This window comes from Bombina bombina, chromosome 5 (genome assembly GCF_027579735.1).
Source record: "Bombina bombina isolate aBomBom1 chromosome 5, aBomBom1.pri, whole genome shotgun sequence".
In the NCBI taxonomy this organism is placed as follows: domain Eukaryota; kingdom Metazoa; phylum Chordata; class Amphibia; order Anura; family Bombinatoridae; genus Bombina; species Bombina bombina.
Window position 1 is genome coordinate 61,146,944 of NC_069503.1, and position 23,306 is coordinate 61,170,249.

A 23,306-nucleotide genomic window follows, 5' to 3' on the forward strand; every position below is an offset into this window, starting at 1 on the left:
AAAAAAAATTACTTATTTGGAGTTCAGACTAAGTGCTATTGCATTGTCTTGTTATCTTGCATTTGTTGATTATGCAAATCTACAGTGTTGACTTTAAAATATCTGAATCATAAAAGAAAAAAATTGGGTTCAGTGTCCCTTTAAGGTTTATTTGTGTATTTGAAATAGCTGATTTTGTTGTTTGAAGCCACAACATAATCAAATGGATTGAGCTTGTAGGTAGAATCAGATCTCATCACTTTAGCACATTGTGTACACATACATGTATTTATCTTATATCTGTAGGTATAATCAGATCTCATTACTTTATCACATTGTGTACATATACCTGATTCTTTATCTTATATATGTAGATATAATCAGATCTCGTTACTTTATCACATTGTGTACATATACCTGCTTCTTTATCTTATATCTGTAGGTATAATCAGATCTCATTACTTTATCACATTGTGTACATATACATGTGTCTTTATCTTATATCTGTAGGTATAATCAGATCTCATTACTTTATCACATTGTGTACACATACATGTATTTATCTTATATCTGTAGGTATAATCAGATCTCATTACTGTATCACATTGTGTACATATACCTGCTTCTTTATCTTATATCTGTAGGTATAATCAGATCTCATCACTTTAGCACATTGTGGACACATACTTGCTTATTTACTTTAAATTTGTTCTCAAAACAATCAACAATACTTGGAGGAGAGAACAATGGTAAATCATAATTGTATTACGTTCATCTCTTTAGAACCCACTGAAGTGTAATTTATTCTAATGTTAACACAGCTTGGCATTGATGCCAAAATATATAAAGGGGCAGTCAAGTCCAAAGAAAACCTTCTTATTTCAAATGGGGCATGTTATTTCAAACTACTTTCAGATTTAATTCTAACACTTGCTTCGTTCTCTTGGTATTCTTAGTTGAAAGCTAAACCTAGGATGGCTCATATGATAATTTCTAAGACCTTCTTGAAGGATGCCTCTTTGCAATTGTGACAAACCAATCACAGACACCACAACCTCTCACCTGCAGCCTTAAAACACCTGATAATGCCCACCCTATCAGTAACATCCCTACTATATATACCCATGTGTCAATTTTATATTGGATGTGAGATTCATTGATTTACATCTTAGAAGTGAATATTACTATATGTACCCTTCATAAACAACTATTGTGGATGTGAGTTATAGTACAAGAATATGTCATAAACATGATATTACCTTTTTTATTGCCATTTCTACACAGGTCATATTATATGTTTTAACAATATTAGTGTAATAAAACACACCTCACATGGATGTGGATGACAATTATATGGTAAATAACAGAGGACAAGATTTATGGTGAACTATAAGGATATTTATTTATTTTTTGGCTTCTTGGATGAGGGAGCTGAGGTGACTGTAGTGGATTTCCTTGTTCTCCTGGTTTGAGAAGATTCTGCTGGTGTGCTGGCAACAGATGATAGGCTGGAGGCAGTGTCCTGCTGGTGTGTAAAGTGCTCAACCAACACACCCAAGAGTTGATTTTGTTCTCTCTATCTATTGGCCATTTGCATCTGCATATCAGACATAATTTGCATAATTTGTGACTGGTTATGAACACTTGCACTTAAAGATGCTGCAATGTCCCTCTGTAGCTCTATGCTACGTTGTTGTCTACTCTCTTGGCTCCTGATGAACCTTTCATTGTTCCTGAAGAACCTCTCTTGGCCTCTTTGTATGTTCTCAGTGCTTGTTATGAGCCTCCTCTGGAGTGCAATGTATTCCTCACCCAGGGGTGAATACAATGCATACACAGGCTCTTGAGCAGCAGGGCTTCTAGGTGCTTGTGGGGCAGGGTCACCTGCATCTGCTGTTGCTTGAGGTGCAGGGTCAGCTTCAACTGCTGGTTCATGTGGGGCAGGGCCAACTTCAACTGCTGGTTCATGTGGGGCAGGGTCACCTGTATCTGATGGTGCAGCTGTAGAATCTGCTATATTTCCATCTGCTGATGGTGGAGCTCGTCCAATTGCTGAGGATGGTGGAGCACGTCCAATTGCTGAGGATGGTGGGGCTCTCATGGTTGGTTGATAGTCCCACTGATGACGAGTGTGTGACCTCAGCCTGTACAATTGGAACTTCCTGTGACATGAGATTGTGTTGTGGGGGGGGGGGCGGTAAATACATCGACCCTTTGTGGCTGTCTTGGCTCCCCCTTAAAGCCAAAGGGAGGATATTCCTCTGGCCAGGAATCTTGCCAGGGGTCATATGGCAATGGTGGTGGCATCACTCCTGGGTCCTCAACTGAAGCCATCCAACCATGCTCATGCCTGGGAGCATACTGTTTGTGCAGTTGCCTGAAGACTGGTGGTGGTGGGGGCATGGATGTTTGTATCCTTGTGACAGGAGGTTCTGTGAAGGAGTCAAAGGATGAGATGGATTAGTAAAGTCAGATATATGTCCACGTGGGCATACAATATATATTGATACATGCTAGGGCCTATACTGATTCTCATGTCAAACTCTATAACATGTGTCCTGTGTTATTCTGAGACATGTTAGTATTGCACTATTCCACCTCATATCATGAATTGCATTGTTTTAAGTAGCATTAATGTCAAATATAATTGGAGATGTTTTTGTTAGTAGGCCAAATACCATGCTCCTCATTAAGTACATGAATGTGTGATAAAAAAAAACAGATGTATATAGAGATATACAGTAAAGCGCTAAAAATACACCCCAAGATATATAGCAATGATCACAATAATCACCATAAGTACTAAACGTATATGCAATAAAAAACGTATAAAACAAATGTTCACATGTACAAGCACAGGTATCTGATTAATGGATCCAATCAGAACCCAGTACTTACAAGGCCAGAGTTCCAAAGGTAAAAGTTCAAACAATGTTTAAAGTGCACTAGGCTGATAACTGCCAAAAAAGTCGCGCTGCTCCTCTGAAGTGAACTTCCAAAGCTCCCACGTAGCTATGAAAAAGAGAAAAGAAGAGGAGCGCCGACTCAAATGTAAAGTATAACAATTTATTGGAACAAACACGTAAGATTAAAAGCACTCACAAGATAGATATATGTACAGTTCGCATCAAGGCCGACTGCCAAAGGAATCCCCCTGATGTCCGCTCCGGATCGCTCCGATATAAGGTAGTGAGATAACGGGATGTCCAGGCTTCGAGCTGTATTGACAGTCCTTCCGAACCCGCTCTGCAGTCGCAGGAAGGTGACATCTTTAGGGCGTTCAGCGCTAATTCTCGACTGCTGGCAGTGGGATATATGCTACGGATCCCTCTTGGGGACAAAAAGGTAGCAAACTTGTATAAATGAATGTGTGATATTAAAGGATGTTATATCTCAAATACATATAATACTGGTGTGTGGGATGTTGCTCACCAGCATGATGTGCTGTGGTTGCAGCCCTTGAGTCACAAGCCCCTGGAAGTCCATGGACTGCTGTGATAATCAGGGACCTGCATATTATCCTGACAGGTGTTATACTCAATATCCAGGGATGGACCACTGCCTGTTCCCCACTGGTGCATAGCTTCCTGCCCCATCTTTTCTTTGACCCACCTCTTGCAGTCATTCCACCGCTTTTTCAGGCCATCAACAGTCCTCCGCTTTGGGGCCACACTGTTAACGGCTTTCTTTACTGCCAACCATGCCATTTTTCTATTTTTGGCAATGCCTTTGCCCTTCTCCTGCCCGAAGAGGTCACTGTAATTGACCATGATGGCCTGGATAAAGGCAACATTTTCATCAAATGAGAAGTTGGGACATCTCAGCCTCTCATCCTCCATGGACACTTGGCTTCCTTCCTGTGATGTCCCTAGTGTGGGTTCCTCCCTATCCTCCCCCTTTCTGTCCACATGTGCACCCTCTGTCCCTCTCCTAGATGTGCCTGCTCTCTGGGGCTCTCAGGCATCTCCCCTCCCATCATCCCTTCTAGCTCTCCCTCTCCCCACTCCACTTACTCCCTGACGGGGATCCCACTGCTCCTCCTGTCCTCTACAATACTCCTCTCCCTGCCACTCCTCTCCCCTCCTCCCTACCTCTCCCTGCCATCCTCACACTAACTCACACTACACACACTCACACTCCCAGTTCAATCACAGCCAAACACTCAGCCTATCACACTGTAAAAATAAAATGTGTGAGGTGTTAGAAAAAAAAGTGTGGTGTATTTTGTATATGTATGTATGCAAAATATGTGTGTAATATTTAAAAATATGTGTAAGTGTACAAGCTTAATCAAACAACAATGCAACCTAACTAACTCCTCTGTTTGCACCTCTCTACGCTGACTAATCCTCCACTCCAGTGTAGTGTGTTGTAGCTCACCGAACAATCCAAACACACTGAAGAAAATGGCGGCTGCACATGGGTTTATATATGAATTTTTTTATAGCGTAATTAGGTGTCACATTTTTATTTTGAAATCTGTCAATTTTTACAAGTGTTAGCCTAATTTGCATGAAACTACTCTTTATTTACACTTTCCGTGGATAAAAAATACTGGCGTAATTTACTTGCGACGACCAAAATGTGTATTTGCACACATTTCAGAAGATCTCCAGTTTGACCTATTTACCCCAGTTTAGCATCTAACGGCGCAGTATATGTAATACCCCGATGTGTGAGGTGAAATTATGGGCGTGCGGTTTCCCACGCTTGCGCCGAAACCTGTGCCATATATGTAATCCCGCCCCTAGAGGTTAGTAGGACTAATCTGTACTAAATGTTGATTATAAATTGTTCTCTCTAAATATTGGGCTTTGGTTTACAGACAGAGATAAGATAAGGAATTATTTCTGTGTGTAGAATGTGATACAATAAATGGGTATGATCTCTCTAAAGTTCAGCCCATTTTAATTAGTTGTGGTTTCAAAGAGATACAACACTAAACCTAAATGAACAGTTTCACATACGTTTTATACTCTGCAGCTTCTATAACAAGTTACTGGAATCAGATTGAGGGGAAACCAATTTAACAGTACACTGTCCCTTTAATGAGAAGAAAAAATCAAACAAATATAAAATACCTTTACCAAAAATCACCTTATATAGAATATACATAATAAAATCTATTTTACACTCACCCAGCTGTGTGACTAACGCTGCTGATTGGGTTACAGGCAGTTTCCGATTTGGACCAGCAGTTCTCTGTGGCTCCCAAGTCATACTTTACCTGTGGGTTTAATCCTTTTGCAAGTATTAAACCCATAGATTTGCAGGGTGTATAGTGATAATGCTACATGATCATGTCACTTTGTCACTATAATGCCCTGATATAAGAGTGTAACTATAGATATATACACCCTGGCACACTCAGCTCTCTGGGCTACTGAACTAATAGAATAATCTAGTTTAGCAGATCTCTTGCTAATAATGTATGTTCAAATCAGCCAATAGGGTGATAGCTACTGTAATTATATTGGCTGATTTGAACAGCCAATCGGATTTCAGTAGCTCTCATCCTATTGGCTGATTTTAATGTGAAGACTCAAATCCGCCAATAGGAATCCAAGGGACGCCATTTTTAATTGCGTACCTTGAATTCCTATTCAGTGTACGGCGGAGATCGTATGAAGAGGATCCTCCACACTCCATGGCTCCGCGGTCACCGGTCTTCAGCTCCGCGGTTATCGGTCTTAAGCTCCACCCTCCGCTTCCGCACCAGCTGGTTCCTGGAAGAAGAAAGAAGAGGTTGCCGCTTGGAAGAAGACCACCACCTGGAACAGGACCTTCTCTGCCGGACTTCAGGACAGGTGATTACCACCTGGGGCTTAGACTTGGGGTTTCTTAAGGGATTTTTTGGGGGGGCTTCTTTTATTTAGATTAGGGATGGGTTATTCTTAAAGAGCTGGTAATCTAAATGCCTTTTTAAGGGCAGTAAAAGAGCTAAATGCCCTTTTAAGGGCAATGCCCATACAAATGCCATTTTCAGGGCAATGGGTAGTTTAGGTTTTTTAGTGTTAGGTGCTTTCATTTTGGGGGTTTGGTGGGTGGGGGTGTTTAACTGTTAGGGGTGACTTAGACTTTTTTTGTGTAAAAGAGCTGTTATACTTAGGGCATTGCCCTGCAAAAATCCCTTTTAAGGGCTATTGGTAGTTTAGCATTAGATTAGGGGGTGTTTTTATTTTGGGGGGCTTTTTTATTTTCATAGGAATTAGGTATAATTTTTTAAAATTTGATAATTCTCTTTTTTATTTTCTGTAATCTTAGATTGTATTATTTTCTGTAATTGTAGTTTAAACGGACAGTCTACACCAGAATTTTATTTTGACTAGACTGTCCCTTTAATTTTAATTAGTATTTTATATTTGGAGAAACTGTATATTATATCAGACTTTAAGTTTTACTTGTAACAGAAGCGAGAAACCGCCATTTTCTTTTGCACTCTTTTGCATTCCTCAGCTTAAAAGCAAATACATGCAGTTATATTAATCGTCTATAACAAGGACAGTGACACACAGCACAGGGAAGTAAAGCCCCCCACAATCTGTCCCTTAACAGTAGAAGAGGCTTCCCCGACCCTATCGGTAAAGCTTAAAGCGATACTGACAAGGAGAAGTTTGGGGGAGAAATTTAAAGGGACATATAACTAGTATCAACTAACGATAAGATAAATCAAGTTTGTCTAAAGCTGCCAGAGATTCTCAGTGCTGTGAGGCAGTTTGCACTATAAGATGATATACTGAGCAAATGGGTCGGCAGCAATTAGATTACATATCAGGAGGGGAAACCATAGCATGCACAAGCAAACAAACCACATGATTTAAAGCATCATTAGAGAGAATATACTTCAACGACATAAGCAACTCTTCACTCACTTTATCATGCAGAACAAGTTGCAAACAGTCAAAGACTGCCTCTCGCGGTCCCAATCGAGACAGAAAACAATTGAAGCCTCGTTAACTCCCTTGGTGCATAGCTCACCTCAGACTTCAGAAGAGAACTAGAGGAGAAGCTTGATGATGTGGCAGAAGAAATACCTAACATACACAACATTATAAGAGACCAAGAATTCCAAATACAGAGATTCGAGGACCTTGAAAATTGGTCCAGGCGATCCAATATTCGCATACGAAACTTAGCAGAAAGCTATACCAACCTCCCTGAAACACTGCTGAAACTATTCCATCAACTACTACCAGATGTGGATAATACAATGTTCCCGATGGACAGAGCACATAGGGCACTATCAAGACCACCACAGCCCTCTCTTGCTAGGGATGTTATAGTAAATAATGACAACAAGTCCTGGAAGACAAAATACGAGAGGCGCTCTTGGTGTAGTGAGTTCTAGATAAACATGATATACAAATCAATATCAGAAAGGTACTCACAAGGAATGTTGCACAACCAGTGCAATAATAAGCGAGCCAAAGCTTCAGAGCCATTCGGCTGACTCCCCCAGGGCAAACTTGCTAGTACCGGAACAAAACTCCTGATGACCTCACCACTCCCGGTTCAAATTCTCCGATCAGGGCGCTAATGGTAATGCTCACAAGAGTGTGGCGCTTATTAAAAGTAACCTAATCAGGCGGGTTTCCCAAAGGTGTTCTGATATAATAAGTCCAAGAGCAAGGTGAAAATATAACAATACTTTATTTAAACAAATTAAAATTGTTGCTTAGCAATGAGTTTCTCGGCTCAGTAGGCCGTTTCATCAGGCTATATAGTAACAAATATAACCTTGCTCTATTTATATCCCCAATATCCAATCAAATGTTAAGATGTTTACACACCCACATGTTACACGTGGGCGTTAGTTGGAGAAACGGATAATTCTAATAACCAATCAAATACCAGGAGATTTACACACCCACACAAATTTCACATCAGCGTTACCCGGAGAGGCAGGCAAATCTCTAAGTATGATCGTTACGATAACTCTGTTGATATACTGTACTTTACAATTATTGCAAGAAGTTAGAAAATCTAATACTCACACATATATAAAAAATGGTTATAAAAACAGTGGTGGATAGATAATACAATATAAATGACAATATAAATAAAAATTGATATTGAAATATCGCTGTAAGAATATATTAACAATTCAATCATATAGTAAAAATATCTTACATTTAGTCTTAATAAATAAATATGATCCCTCTACCAGATAAATAAAAACCCATTATATAGGGATGAAAAATGACATAAAATCAAGTGTTATACAATCACTTGTTAATAACCTTTTGGCATATATGTCAGGTAATATGCGTGTTGAAGGGGATTACTGGTGTGTGTATGAAACATATAAAATATCTCATAGGAACTAAACAATATATAAATAAATAATAATAATAGTAGTAATGGAAATTGTATGTGGCCATCTAAAAAGACCCGTATTGTAAACGTCCCTTAAGAGACTATACAGTTAATATATATAATAAATAAATAAATAACAGTGTATATCGTGATAGTGAATATCTAATGTGAATAATAACAAATCTATCTAATAAAGATACAAGGTGCTTTATTAAACCTCTAAATATCTATCGTGTTGATAAGAACAACAATATCTAATGAATACCTATTCTCAAATATTGAATAAAACGTGTATTGATGAGACACACCCATAGTGCATTACTTCTATATATCAATATGTACAATGTTTAATAGAACTATAAATATGTGAAAGACAGGGTATGTGTGATGTGAAAAATATGATTAAATGATGTAAAGTGTGTAAAAGTGCTGATAAGTGCATAAATTATAATAATGAGTAGTTAGTGAAATTTAGTAGTGTTAAATACACAATATCATAAGTGTAAATTTCCTAATGAAGTGAACTAAATACATAATACTAATAAATCATATGTGTAGGGCTGCAACTAACGATTATTTTCATAATCGATTAATCGGCCGATTATTTTTTCGATTAATCGACTAATTGGATAAAAAGAGAATCAATAATAGTTTTCTATGTTTTAAATAAAATCCACATAATGAGTGTTACAAATATAAACTTCAGACTAAAACTTTACATTAACACAACTGTTTCTTCAATTTTTAAGCAGCAGAGCACAGTTTTATAATTAAACAAAACAAAACCACAAACTGTTTGAAAAGAGGTAGAACTAGAAAGAGTTAGACTATCACTGTTAATAACATTCGGTTATTCACTCTTTCAGAAACTTTGCATTGAAATGAAAAAATCTCAACATGTCCACATGCTTCTGACTAAGGCTGGTTCTCTGTTTGCAGCTATATTTCCTGCAGTAGAGAAAAGAGTGTTGAGGTGTATAAGTAGGGGTTTGCCAATTTCACCAAAGTGGGATATTTATCTTTGTTAGCTCTTCACCAATGCTAAGTGTTTTCTACCTTGGCAAGGGGCCTCTCAATAAAGTAACCCTTGACTTCATTCTAACATAAAAATAGCTTGAATATCTATATGCAATGGAAAATAACCAGCTATAAGGTTAGGGGAAATATCTAGTCCGCTCTAACAATAACGAATATATACTTATAAAGGTTGAATCTGGTACATATTATCACAATTTATTAAAAATATAAAAAAAACAATCAAAAGCGCTAAGGACTGTATATCAATAACAGGACAAAGCCTTACACATTTATTTATACAGTACATATAATCAGCAATAGCAAGCAATATGCTAATAATTGTGCAAACAGATAATAGTGCACATCAATTTAAATAACACATCAATCTAGGGGCAAGGTGTAAACAACAAGCTTGGCACTATATCATGAAAAGCATAGTTCCAAATCACCAGATTTAATATAAACAATCCAAATGATGACTATTATATCTGGGTTGCACATAAGCCAGGGGTAGTTGTAAATGTATACTGTCCTGAAAAAGTGAAAAGTATACATCTGTAGATGTCCTTTAGGCCAGGGCTCGACAAACCCAGGAGCCTGGGAGCCACTGGCTCCTAGAATTTTACCCCTGGCTCCTAACTTTTTGGGTTATTCTCCAAAATATGCCTGGCTCCTAAATATTCTTACTGGCTCCTAATTTTTGAACATATTCGTCAAGCACTGCTTTAGACTAAGGACATAAAACACAATACCATATGCAGGAGTTCATTGGAGTGAAGCAGCTGGTGTTGTGCACAGACCAACTAATTGCAAACCAACTAATCGATTATGAGATTTGTTGACAACTATTTTCATAATCGATTATTATCGATTATGACGATTAGTTGTTGCAGCTCTACATATGTGTGTATGTGTGTATATATATATATATATATATATATATATATATATATATATATATATATATATATGTATATATGTATGTGTGTGTGTGTATATATATATATATATATATATATATATATATATATATATATATATATATATATATATATACATACTATATCTTCATACAACAGGTTTGTAAGAGTATGTTAACCCCATATGATGGAAAATGGCTAAAAATTGATATATTTACACATGATAATATAATATAATTAATCTAAAATAAATGGATAACTATATAAAAATAATAATAGAACCATCAGAAATAGAACTATATAAGACTCAGAATTAGACATCAAGTTTTGCAAATTTATATATGGATTGGTTTGAACAACAATATATTTATCAATCCAACTTTGGGGCGAACCTGGTGTTCTATGGCAGATTTATTGATGAATAAATCTGTGAAACAGAATAATAAAACGAGATTAGAAAAACTCAGGGCAGAAATCAAACGGCTAAAGGCGAGCGAGATAGGCAACACACAAAAGAAAACATCTCAACTACTAAAGCAAAAAACAAAGAATTAGATGATATACTCAGGAATGAAGCCACAAGGTCCATTAAGCTTTTAGACACACACTATTTCATACACTCCAACAAACCAGATAGAATGCTTGCTAATAAACTGAAGGAGGTAACTAGAGCCACTACAATCCCCCAAATACAAACTACCACTGGTGCCACGTCAAACGAATTGAGATATCCAACACCTTTGCAGATTACTATTAAACCTAATATTACTTACCAACACAATCTAAGGAACTGGCGGCAGGGGACACCCTAGATAAATTTCTAGATTATAGTACGCTGCCCTCCCTCACTGACTAAGACAGAAGTACTTTAAACTCACCCATAACCCTCTCAGAGGTATTGACAGTCATTAAGGATTTAAAAAACAATAAAGCACCAGGACCTGATGGATACAGGCATATTTTACAAAACATTTAAAAATATTCTAGCACCACTGCTAGTTTCCATATTTAATGCCATAATAAAGGGTAGTGAGATTCCCAGTGAAATGCTCCTGGCTAGAATCTCTGTGATCCCCAAACCCGGGAAGAACAAACAATACTGCAAGAACTATAGACCCATCTCCCTAATAAATCACAACATCAAACTATTTACGAAAATTTTAGCTAATAGACTGAATGGGCCATTGACTCACTTAATTCACACTGATCAAGTCAGATTTATCAAGGCAATGGAAGCCCCAGATAATGTTCGTAAAGTCATAGACAATAAATTACGCTTCGATCAATAGAGTGCCTTCTCTGCTCCTATCAATGGAAGCAGAGAAGGCATTTGATAGAGTAAACTGGAACTATATGCATGCTCTATTGGAAAAGGCAGGAATTAGCGGAGAGTTCCATACAGCGATTTTGTCTTTATACTCCACCCCTGCGGCATACATAAGACTGGCGGGATATCAGTCTAGGACTATTGCAATTCGCAATGGAACCAGACAGGGGTGCCCACTGTCACCATTGCTTTTTGTCCTTTGTATTGAACCCCTTGCGATCAAAATAAGAGACTGTATAGATATAACAGGGATATTGATAGAGTCCAATCAATACAAGATGGCTCTATTAACGGACGACGTGATACTGACTTTGACAAAGCCCCCTACTGTCACTGCCCCCTTATACTCCACATTACAGCTATTTAGTGCCTTATCAGGCTATAAAATTGACGATAAGTATGAGGCAATAGGCATTCACATACCAAACACCAACAAAAAATTACTTGAGATCAACTTCTCTTTTAAATGGGCAAATAAGCACATTAAGTATCTAGGAATAAACATTACAGCAGACGTCCATTATCTATATTGATATAATTGCAAACCCCTAATGACTCAGATAACTTATGACTAAATGGTCCAAATACAAAATCTCACTTCTGGCACGAATTGTAGAGACTAAAATGACACATGCCTAGATTGCTCTTTCTTCTTAGATCGCTGCCCATCTCAGTTCCACTCACAGACCTTAATAATCTACAAAGGGACATCCAGACCTTCATTTGAAATAATAAAAGAGCAGGGATCAACAAACAAATATTAACTTGACATAGATCAGGGGGCGGGTTGGGCCTACCACACCTTGTCTCATATTATAATGCTTGTACTGCAATGTTGTTATTATATATTTATTGTAGGTAATCCTAAGTATTTATCAACATTCAGTTAATAAAAAGATATAAACAGGTATATACAACTGATATATATAAACTTGTTGTCTAATGTGAACTTCTTATCTATATATATAAAAACTAATAAAACATTTGTATAATTAGACAGAAATTTAATAACTTGTTAAAAGCATACATAAAATAAAAAGGGACGTCTCCCTTATAACATCGATTTCATCAGAGAAAACAATTGAATAACTGTAGTATATATTTCCGCTATTTGATAATCAGGTACCTGTTATATAGTGTAACAAATGATAGTGTCCAGAAATTGGATTAAAGAAACTTAAAGATCCAAACGAGATGACCTCCCCGCTATTGTGGCGGGTGTGTGTTACCGGTCCGTTAGTGAGAGACTGGTATTTAAAAATATGTCATGTGACTTTTCCTACGTCACACTTGTGATCGTAGCTGTTTCAATATAGTTGTAATGTAACCAGTGATCCTTGATATTCTGTCAAGTGCTTATTATGTTGCAATTTTTTTAAACTTTAATCTGTATGTGTATCAGAAGGTGTATTCCCCTATTCCGTGTGTAATTAGGGAGTCTTGGGGGAGATTGCAACTTACGCTGGTCTCTTGGCACACCTGATTTCTCTTTTAGTGTGGTCTTTGCGGTCACATTCAGTGACTTGGATGTTAAACTTTGCGGTCACGTGCAGTGACTATAATGCAATCCTCGCAGTGTGGACTTGGCGGTCACTTGTAGTGGTGGGAATTGAACTCGTGACCTTTAGGGTAAGAGAGGGAGATCTTAACCATTAGGCTATGTTTTTATTTTGATTGCTGTTATAATTGCCAAGAAAGGAAAGAAAACTACTACAAGACTTCCTTTGCTGATTACCTCCTGCAACATTGCAGCTGGACGTTGTTACAACCTGCATTTGTTTCTAATCAGCTCTACTAAGTTGCACAGAGAGATTGCCAAGTTTTACTTTGATCTCCAATGATACAGATCATTCTGTTAGTCACTACTAGTGACCGCAAAGATTTCCTCTAAGTCACCACTGTTAGTGACCGCAAAGACCACTTTTAAGTCACAATCTGTGACCGCAAAGATACAGCCGCAAGTTAATACATGCAAGTCACAATCTGTGACTGCAAAGACCTTGCTGTATAACATCACTGATGTCCGCTAAAGATTCTACTCCTAGTCACCACTTGTGACCGCAAAGACCCCACCACTAGTCACCTCCGTGACCGCAAAGACCTCATTACAGTCACTACAAGTGACCGCCAAGTCCACTAAGCTAACACAGAAAGTGAGATACACATAGCCTAATGGTTAAGATCTCCCTCTCTTACCCTAAAGGTCACGAGTTCAATTCCCACCACTACAAGTGACCGCCAAGTCCACACTGCGAGGATTGCATTATAGTCACTGCACGTGACCGCAAAGTTTAACATCCAAGTCACTGAATGTGACCGCAAAGACCACACTAAAAGAGAAATCAGGTGTGCCAAGAGACCAGCGTAAGTTGCAATCTCCCCCAAGACTCCCTAATTACACACGGAATAGGGGAATACACCTTCTGATACACATACAGATTAAAGTTTTAAAAAAATTGCAACATAATAAGCACTTGACAGAATATCAAGGATCACTGGTTACATTACAACTATATTGAAACAGCTACGATCACAAGTGTGACGTAGGAAAAGTCACATGACATATTTTTAAATACCAGTCTCTCACTAACGGACCGGTAACACACACCCGCCACAATAGCGGGGAGGTCATCTTGTTTGGATCTTTAAGTTTCTTTAATCCAATTTCTGGACACTATCATTTGTTACACTATATAACAGGTACCTGATTATCAAATAGCGGAAATATATACTACAGTTATTCAATTGTTTTCTCTGATGAAATCGATGTTATAAGGGAGACGTCCCTTTTTATTTTATGTATGCTTTTAACAAGTTATTAAATTTCTGTCTAATTATACAAATGTTTTATTAGTTTTTATATATATATAGATAAGAAGTTCACATTAGACAACAAGTTTATATATATCAGTTGTATATACCTGTTTATATCTTTTTATTAACTGAATGTTGATAAATACTTAGGATTACCTACAATAAATATATAATAACAACATTGCAGTACATACATTAAACATTTATCCAATCACAAAATACTATATATTCAAATTATAGAATTTAACTAAATACTCTACCCGTGCTAATCTAGCGCTGGACTACATTCACTACATATCAACCACTGTTTTCTTAGAGGGGAATACATTAGTCTAGCAGGGTCAATTCTCCAGCGCCTCATCTTTCTCACTACCAGTTTAATCTCATATTATAATGCTGCCAGAAAGACCCAAACTGCCCTGTGGCATAATAGATCGGGCGACATCCAATGGATACAATTAGAAGCTGACATAATGGGAATAGATTATATAGCCAAACTACTGTGGACGGCTAAGATAAATAGACTTCAGAAGGGGAGAAGTTACAAAGCTATTGCACACACCTTGTTCATGTGGGATAGAACCACCAAACTTTTTCCATTACTAAATACTAACTCGTCAGTCACCCCACTGATAGATCTAAACTCTTCCTTAGGTAAATTAGTACAAGGTAAATGGATAAACAGAAGCTTGTACAGGATAGCTGATACTCATTGTTAATGGTAAGTTCTTCACAATACAGCATTACAATGAATTAGACCCAACCAATAGCAACACCTGGTTTCATTATTTCCAATTGAGATGTAGAGTAGCAGAGGTGCATGGGAAAGCTCTCACACATAGCTTTACATCTTTTGAAATTCTCTGTCTGTCAAAACAAAGACCAAAGAGATCAATAGCCAAACTGTATCCCATATTTAATAAGTCAGACTCCATCACTAAAACAGCATTTATGCACAAATGGCAAAAAGAACTAGGTAAAGAATGGCCAGCCCGGGTATGGGTTGAAACATTACGAAGAGGGACCTCATTCACTATTAGTTCCCCACTACAGGAAAATTACATAAAGTCTGCGTTTAGATGGTATCTAAACCCCCACAGATTAATCAAGACGGGAGGAAAGGATAATAATCTTTGCTTTAGAGGTTGCGGGGAGGAGGGGACATATTTACATACATGGTGGCACTGTAGTAAAATACAACCCTTCTGGAAAGCCACAGCTAATTTATTAGGCAACATTTTTGACAGAGAGATAGAATTACTCCTTGAGCACGCACTACTGCACTTTCCAGTTACAGGACTTACCTCTAACTAAAATAAGCTGATACCTATACTTTGCACAGCTACCAGAATGTGCCTCGCCAAATACTGGAATACAGAACCCCCAGGATTCTTCCTCATAGAGCGGAAAATAGAGCACTTCTATAAGATGTCTAGTCTAGCAGCTGACCTACTAGCGACTAAGGACCAATTCCACATCATATGGGAGTCATGGATTATGCACACAGAAGCTAGAGGTAGACGCACTTAGGTGAAAGAGAGAGAGAACTCACACTAACGGGTAATGTACTTAGCAATGTACGACTACACTTTAGCTGGTTATGAACAAATATCCAGAGAAATGTCATTTACATTTGCTGATTTTTACTTGTTGCCGGTCTTAAATGCTGTGACAAGTTTTAAACTGCAGTCTGTTGGAAACGGTTTGATTTACTATGTGAAATATTATTGTACTGAGAGAAAAATGTAAACTGCAAAATGTATGTTATACCGTATGACAATAAAAGCAATTTCAGCAAAAAAATAACAAGAAAACCCCAAATGTTTCTCATCATTTAAATAGAACATATAATTTTCCAACTGACTTCTATTATGATATTTGCTTCATTCTCTAGATATTCTTTATTGAAGCAGTTGCAATGCACTACTGGGAGCTAGCTGAGCACATAAGGTGAGCCAATGACAAGAGGCTTGTATGTGCCACTAATCCGCAGCTAGCGCACCATAGTGCATTATAGGCTTTGTCACAAAGGTCCCCAAGGGAATAAAGCAGATTTGATAATAGAAGGAAATTAGAAAGATGTTTATATTTGAATCTTAAACGTTTTAAATTTTGACTTTGCTGTCCCTTTAATTTGTTTCTAATGACTTGTTTTACCGGTGTATAAAATAGTATAAAGTGTATGGGAAATTTCAGCTTTAGCTTTATTTTTATATAAAATAACTGTTTGCTGTTTGTAATTTATTTTCATTATTAAATTGTACACAGCCTTTTAAATGACCTGAGGCTCCGGCTCCTACTTAGCATATGCAGGAGATCACATTATATAAAAATATGAGTCTGTTATTGGCTGATAGCTGTCACATGGTACAGGTGCAGAACTACATTTATCAGAAAGCAATCTATTGCTCTTTTAAATTCATAGTAAGTTTTATTGCATTGTATTTTTTTTTTATTTTTTTTTAAATACATTTTTATTGAGGTTTAATACATACAATAATCATTAGGCAATACTTTGCATGACATGTAAATGCAGGAAAAAGAAATCATATAAATGGCACAAAAGACAGGAAAAAGCATTAACTAGCACAGAATCTTGATTTACAGTCAAGGCTAGAAAGGAATATAAATGTCATTTAGGAATGCAATGAAACAAACCAATGAAAACATTCTCAACCTCATGTTTTCTGTTATAGGGAGCTCCCCTTAGGATATAATAGCAAATGAAATATAACGTTTACCCCCAATGGATTATAGAGGCCACTCTTGGACCCCCAACACTATTAATGTGGCACAAAGGGGGATAATGGGGAGGAAAGAAAAATAAAAAATAAAAAAAGATACTGGGCCACTCTTGGACCCAAAGTGTGTATTAGAATAGTGATGAACCAACATTTAAACATAGTGGATTGCTAAAACAAGTACCAGTTGCTATCAGGCCATAAGTAAGCTAGGTACTTATTGTTTCACAAGTAATTCTTATGACTAGATCGATATTATCGTCTAGTGGAAAGACATATTACCCAGGCAGTACGGCATACTCACAGTGAGTGCTATTATAAAACTAGTCACACAAATTTTACCCAAAAGGAGGGGAATTCTTAGCTGACCCCTATTGGGGGGCGCTCTATAATATAAGAAAGAGAGCTATAGATTAGAGTGTCTTTTGCCTTTTAAGGGTACATTTGCAGCAAATATCCTAGCTGTAACTGTTGAAATGTACTAGTGGAAAATATAGTGAGCTAAATTTAGGTAATAAATAGGTGAACATGCTAGTAGCTAAATATAGACCTGAACATAAAAGCAAGCATTAGTAATAGACATTCAAAATTCTACTAAAAGGCCACCTTATCTGTGTCAGATATATTGAGCATACATTAAGCAGAACATAGGTGATAAATGTTCATGCAGTGTCTGAAAAGTTCTCGCATCTTAAAGCGTCGTTAGTCACAGTCCACTCATGAGAGCGAGTCCCAGTGCTGGATAGGGCAACCAAGGTAGCATAGATTTGGGTCACCCAGAGCAAAAGTCTAATATGAAGTGGGACTTAGTTATCTAGAGCTGACACATCATCCCTCAGGTTCATATACAAGCAGACCCAAGCCCCACACAATGAAAACAGAGGTGTACCTTTTCCTTTCCCCGTGTGCGCCCCGTGACAGAGTATGGACGCTACTGCATGGGATCATGTCCAAATGCCCCCAGGATCAAAAGTCCAGCAGGGGAAAGAAATGTGTATACTGGGCAATGGCTGGCAGAAAGTTCCCTGAGATTTACCCCATCTTGGCGGTCTGACCCTCAGTCTCGCTGTTTCCATAGACATGCGGCAATGTGCCGTGGGGGCTTTCACCAATGCGGCCCAAACTTCCAGATTAGTGTAGGTCGGCTGAGTCTCAAATTGCTTCAGTGCCTCCGTCGACACTTTACATCCGTGATACCCATGGCGCACCTCACTGATGTCCTCCACGCCGCAGGAGAGGTGAGTCATGTCCGAATACAGGGTTACAATTTTTACTTCCCCAATGACAGTGACTGTTCCTGCCTTAGCTGTCTGTCGCTGTCTGGAGGTTTGCGGTTGCATCTCGGTCACTACCGGGATGTCAGGTGGGTCTTTTATTGCTGCTGGGGGGGTTTTAATAGGAAGGCTTAGAAGTGGTATTGCCTTCTCCAGGGCTTGAACTTGAGATACCTGGTCTGTAGCGCTATGGCCAGGCCCCTGATAATCGGCGGCGTCTTCCACTTGCCCTGCAGGAGCTACTGATATGGTACGACAGTGAGCACTGCCAACCTGTCTGGCCAACACACGGAGGCTTTCACATTCAGTTGCCCAGGCCCGCTGTATCCTCATATGGTGGTTCTGTAGAAGCTTTGTCACGGCTGAAAGGATTATTTCGGCATCAGTCGCCATCTTTAGCCGGTATGCGCTGAACAAGGAGGCTCTAAGATTTCCTGCTAGTTAGCCTCAATAACAGTGATGGTACTATATAGTCATAAGGAATGTTGGTATTACAGGGAGAAAAAAAGAAAGTCAGTGTCTTTGCACTGCATACCCGGCGTACAAGATACCGGGGGGGGGGGGGTGTTGAGAGCCTTTACTGAGGTAACTGCCTTAGGCCCCAACGCTCCAGATCGGTTTCCAAGGGTTATAATACCAAGAGTTTAGGATCACCCAGCTCAGGATGGACTGCAGATTATTAATATCTAGGTGCAAAAGTTAGAAGATCTTCCTGGCCACTGATAAAAGGCAGATTATCCGTGAATCCCTTGGAGCAACCGATATTGCTACCATTCAAGGTGCTGCCCAGAGACACGCCCCTGCATTGTATTTTTATTATGCATCTGTTGTTTTTGTAATTCTATATTTTATGGTCCATCTAAAATAGACTGAATTTGCCAAAAGAACATCTCATTATACTATCACTCTATGTAAACAAAAAAATCTTTCTTTTCTTAACTCTATCCAAGATAACAATTGAAATGAACATTTTCGTGCCTATCTCTCCCACACCTCTTTGCAGTTTGATTTAAAACAACTCAGTATTAACCAAGAGAAGTTAAAGGACTGGGGGTGGAGCACATGACAAAATGTCTGACAGTGAGAATTAGTAGGAAGTACAATACCAATACTACAGTATCCAATTTAACTTATATTTAAACAAATTATATTTAACATTTCTTTCAGGAGAAAATATTGTTTCATATAAATTATAAAAACAAATATTATTATAATATTTATAATATATCTTTGTTTTTATATTATTATAATATATTTGTAAAGTTATGATATGGCCCCACTTGTTGTATAGATCTGGGAAGATTCATATTTAAGGAGCAATTATAACACCCACAGTGTTAACTGTACTAAATGCTTGTGGTAAATCAACATCACATATGTAAAAACCTAATCAGCTGATCTGTATCACATGAATTGTTATGTGTGTCTTTAATTATACCATACGTACAGTTAATCAGAACCATTATTTATTATTATCTGTCTAAACCATTTAATATACTTTTTACAGACACGGCCAGAGCACTGAGCGATATCAGGTATTGATTTAACTGGAGTGAATAAGGGAACCTTCTTCCTGAGCACAGACATTGGAGCCTGTTATCAGCATGAACTCATATGTGTTAGGTGAGTAAAATAGATTTTATGCTGACTTTAATTACTGGGAAAATAGAATAGATCACTCATTAAACAAATATAAACTATTATATTTATATCTGCATCTTTAGGAACATTTGCGTCTGACGTTATAAAGAAGGAGCAAACTCCATTGGGCTGAGGAGGAGGGTAAAAAATACTATTGCCCCTCTGTCCTTTTAGACAGATCATGTCCAACAACTGCCTATCCTCACCCCCTGACCTGGTTCATTACTTAGAACACCGCCAACTCCATCTTCCCCTGCCCTGACCTCGCTCATGGAACACCCAGAACTACACTTATGCCTACCTTTTTCTCATTTGTGGAACACCCACAACTCTCCCACTGTTCCCCATCCCAGAACCACCACTGATTTGTGTGCTTAACTTTACAGTGAGTATTATTAAACTAATAAAGTTTTTGGCTGTTTATATAAATAGAAACACAGCCGAAAGCTAAAGATTATCATAAGGTCACTGCTTCTTACCCTCTCAAAACATCTCACACTGATGATTAGTCTGTGATGATTAAGACATGGGCAGTATTGTATTTGCAGTTGCTTGTGCAATGTTAAATGAGGATGGTGGATGCCATCTCTCTTGCCCAGAATACAGATCTACTTGTTCCCTGGCTGAGAACATTATACACACGCACCTTGTTTAATGCGGCCCTATAACTTCTTTAAATCAGTCATTTAATTTACTATGATGTAGTAATGTTTACATTCTAGTCATCCTTTTTTAATTTGTGATTTACAGGTAAATAAATTTAAAAATACAAAACGGAAGACATTTTTTGAGTATAAAAAAATGTTTTTTAATTGAGATGAATTATATTATAAAGAATAAACATTCTTATTTTTCTTAATTCCATTTCTTTTTATGTAGACAAACACATGAATAGTTCATATCCATCCTTCACTATAGGAAGCATCAGAATGATACCGCAAACTCCAAAAGTCTTAGACACTGACTATTCACAAACATTGGGGATATCACAGCAGATATTTAAAGAAGATGGCGAATTGGCAGGAACTGTGAAGCAATCATTATGTACAGAGAGTAATTTAGTCATCAAACAAGAGGACAACATTTATGAGTTATCTAGTGAAATGATTATCCCAGAGGATAAACCACACACATTTACTGAGTTTTCAAAACATATTAAAGAAGGGAGAAGTCTACAGTCTAGCCAAATGATTCCTACAAAGGAGAAACCTTTCAAATCTACAAAGTCTCCTCTACTAGAACACTACAAAATTCACACAGGTAAGAAACCACACACATGTACTGAGTCCGGCAAATGTTTTACACAAATGGATCATCTGAAAACTCATAAAAAGATTCACACAGGAGAAAAGCCTTTCACATGTGCAGAGTGTGGAAAATGTTTTACAGAAAAAAGTAGTCTGAAAACTCATGAAAGGATTCACACAGGGGAAAAGCCTTTCACATGTACAGAGTGTGGGAAAAGTTTTACAGAAAAGAGAAATCTGAAAACTCATGAAAGGATTCACACAGGAGAAAAGCCTTTCACATGTACAGAGTGTGGAAAATGTTTTACACATATAAACTGTCTGAAAACTCATGAAAGGATTCACACAGGAGAAAAGCCTTTCACATGTACAGAGTGTGGAAAAAGTTTTGCACATATAAATGGTCTGAAAACTCATGAAAGGAGTCACACAGGAGAAAAGCCTTTCACATGTACAGAGTGTGGAAAATGTTTTACAGAAAAGAGTAAACTGAAAATTCATGAAAGGATTCACACAGGAGAAAAACCTTTCACATGTACAGAGTGTGGAAAATGTTTTACAGAAAAGGGTTATCTGAAAATTCATGAAAGGATTCACACAGGAGAAAAGCCTTTCACATGTACAGAGTGTGGAAAATGTTTTACAGAAAAGGCTAATCTGAAAACTCATGAAAAGATTCACACAGGAGAAAAGCCTTTCACATGTACAGAGTGTGGAAAATGTTTTACACAAATAAATGAACTGAAAACTCATGAAAGGATTCACACAGGAGAAAAGCCTTTCACATGTACAGAGTGTGGAAAAAGTTTTGCACAAAAGAGTAATCTGAAAAACCATGAAAGGAGTCACACAGGAGAAAAGCCGTTCACATGTACAGTGTGTGGAAAAAGTTTTACACAAATGTATAGTCTGAAAACTCATGAAATGATTCACAAGGGAAGAAACTTTTCACATGTTTATAAAGGGGAAAAAATGTTTTCCATTTAAATGGGAGGTGAGTCCATGGCTTTATTCATTACTAGTGGGAATTATGTGCCATTATTAATTAATTTTAACAACCACTGTGACCAATGCCACTATCTACAGACTACGTGCTGTATTGTTGCTAGTAGTCAGGCATATTAATACTGTATTACATAAGGTAGGAGCATTTAATTGTAATGCGCTAGCTGGTATTGGAATGTGAGGCACTACGTCTGCTGTGTGAGAATCCGTCTCATTAATAATGACTTTTAACAAACACTATAAACAATGCCACTGTCTAAAAATAAAGCGCTACGTTGCCACTAATAATTAGCCTTATCAACATTATATTGCATATGGTATAGGCATTAAGTAATTGCTAAATGCCTGGTATCATAGTACACGGCACTACATAGATTATTTAGGAGTGAGTTTCGCTAGTACAGAATTTTGGTAAACTGTATGCACAGTGCCTCTGTCTCAGGATTGAGCGCTACATTGCCATTAATAATCAGCCTTTATATTTGATAAGGTATGAGCGTAAAATTATCATTAATTAACAGATATCATAATTCGGACACTGCAAGTTAAAAATTAAACTAATGGGAGAGAGACGGTTAAGTCTCAACTCCCCCCCTAACATGTTTCGCAAAAAACTGCTTTTTCAAAAGTGGGGCGCCCGCCTTTGTTTCTGAGATTATATAGGCTAAGCTGAACCAATGTGTCACAGGAAAGGAGCTCCCCCATTGGTTGAGGAGTGTTCTTATAGTTAATAGGCTGGCCGAGGGGTGTGTTACACTCGGAGGGTAAAGTATACAACAGTTGCTAAGTTACAAACAAAATAGCAGTCTTTTTATATGCGTGTTCCCGGATAGTGATACATAAAGTAATTCCCAGACTGGGATCATAATGTCAAATGCTAGGCAGGTATTGATAACTAAGTGTCCAATTTGGCAAGGTTGACTGGAAGACCATATGGGTGACTGTGTATATTTCGGTACCAACAATCTAATTTATGGTACTCTATTGATACACTGGCCGTATAGAAACATATTAGAGTTATCTGA

The 23,306-nt window shown here is 37.7% G+C and overlaps 1 protein-coding gene across 1 annotated transcript in view; it reads left to right on the top strand.

Annotated features, from left to right (window-relative positions):
- LOC128659855 (oocyte zinc finger protein XlCOF6) overlaps window positions 1-22,812 on the top strand; it is a 153,284-nt gene extending 130,472 nt beyond the window's left edge. The window contains exon 4 of the mRNA XM_053713429.1: window positions 21,510-22,812. Coding sequence (XP_053569404.1) covers window positions 21,510-22,263 — 754 coding nt within the window. The 3' untranslated portion in view covers window positions 22,264-22,812. The remainder of the gene's footprint in view (window positions 1-21,509) is intronic.
- Window positions 22,813-23,306: the final 494 nt, after the last annotated feature.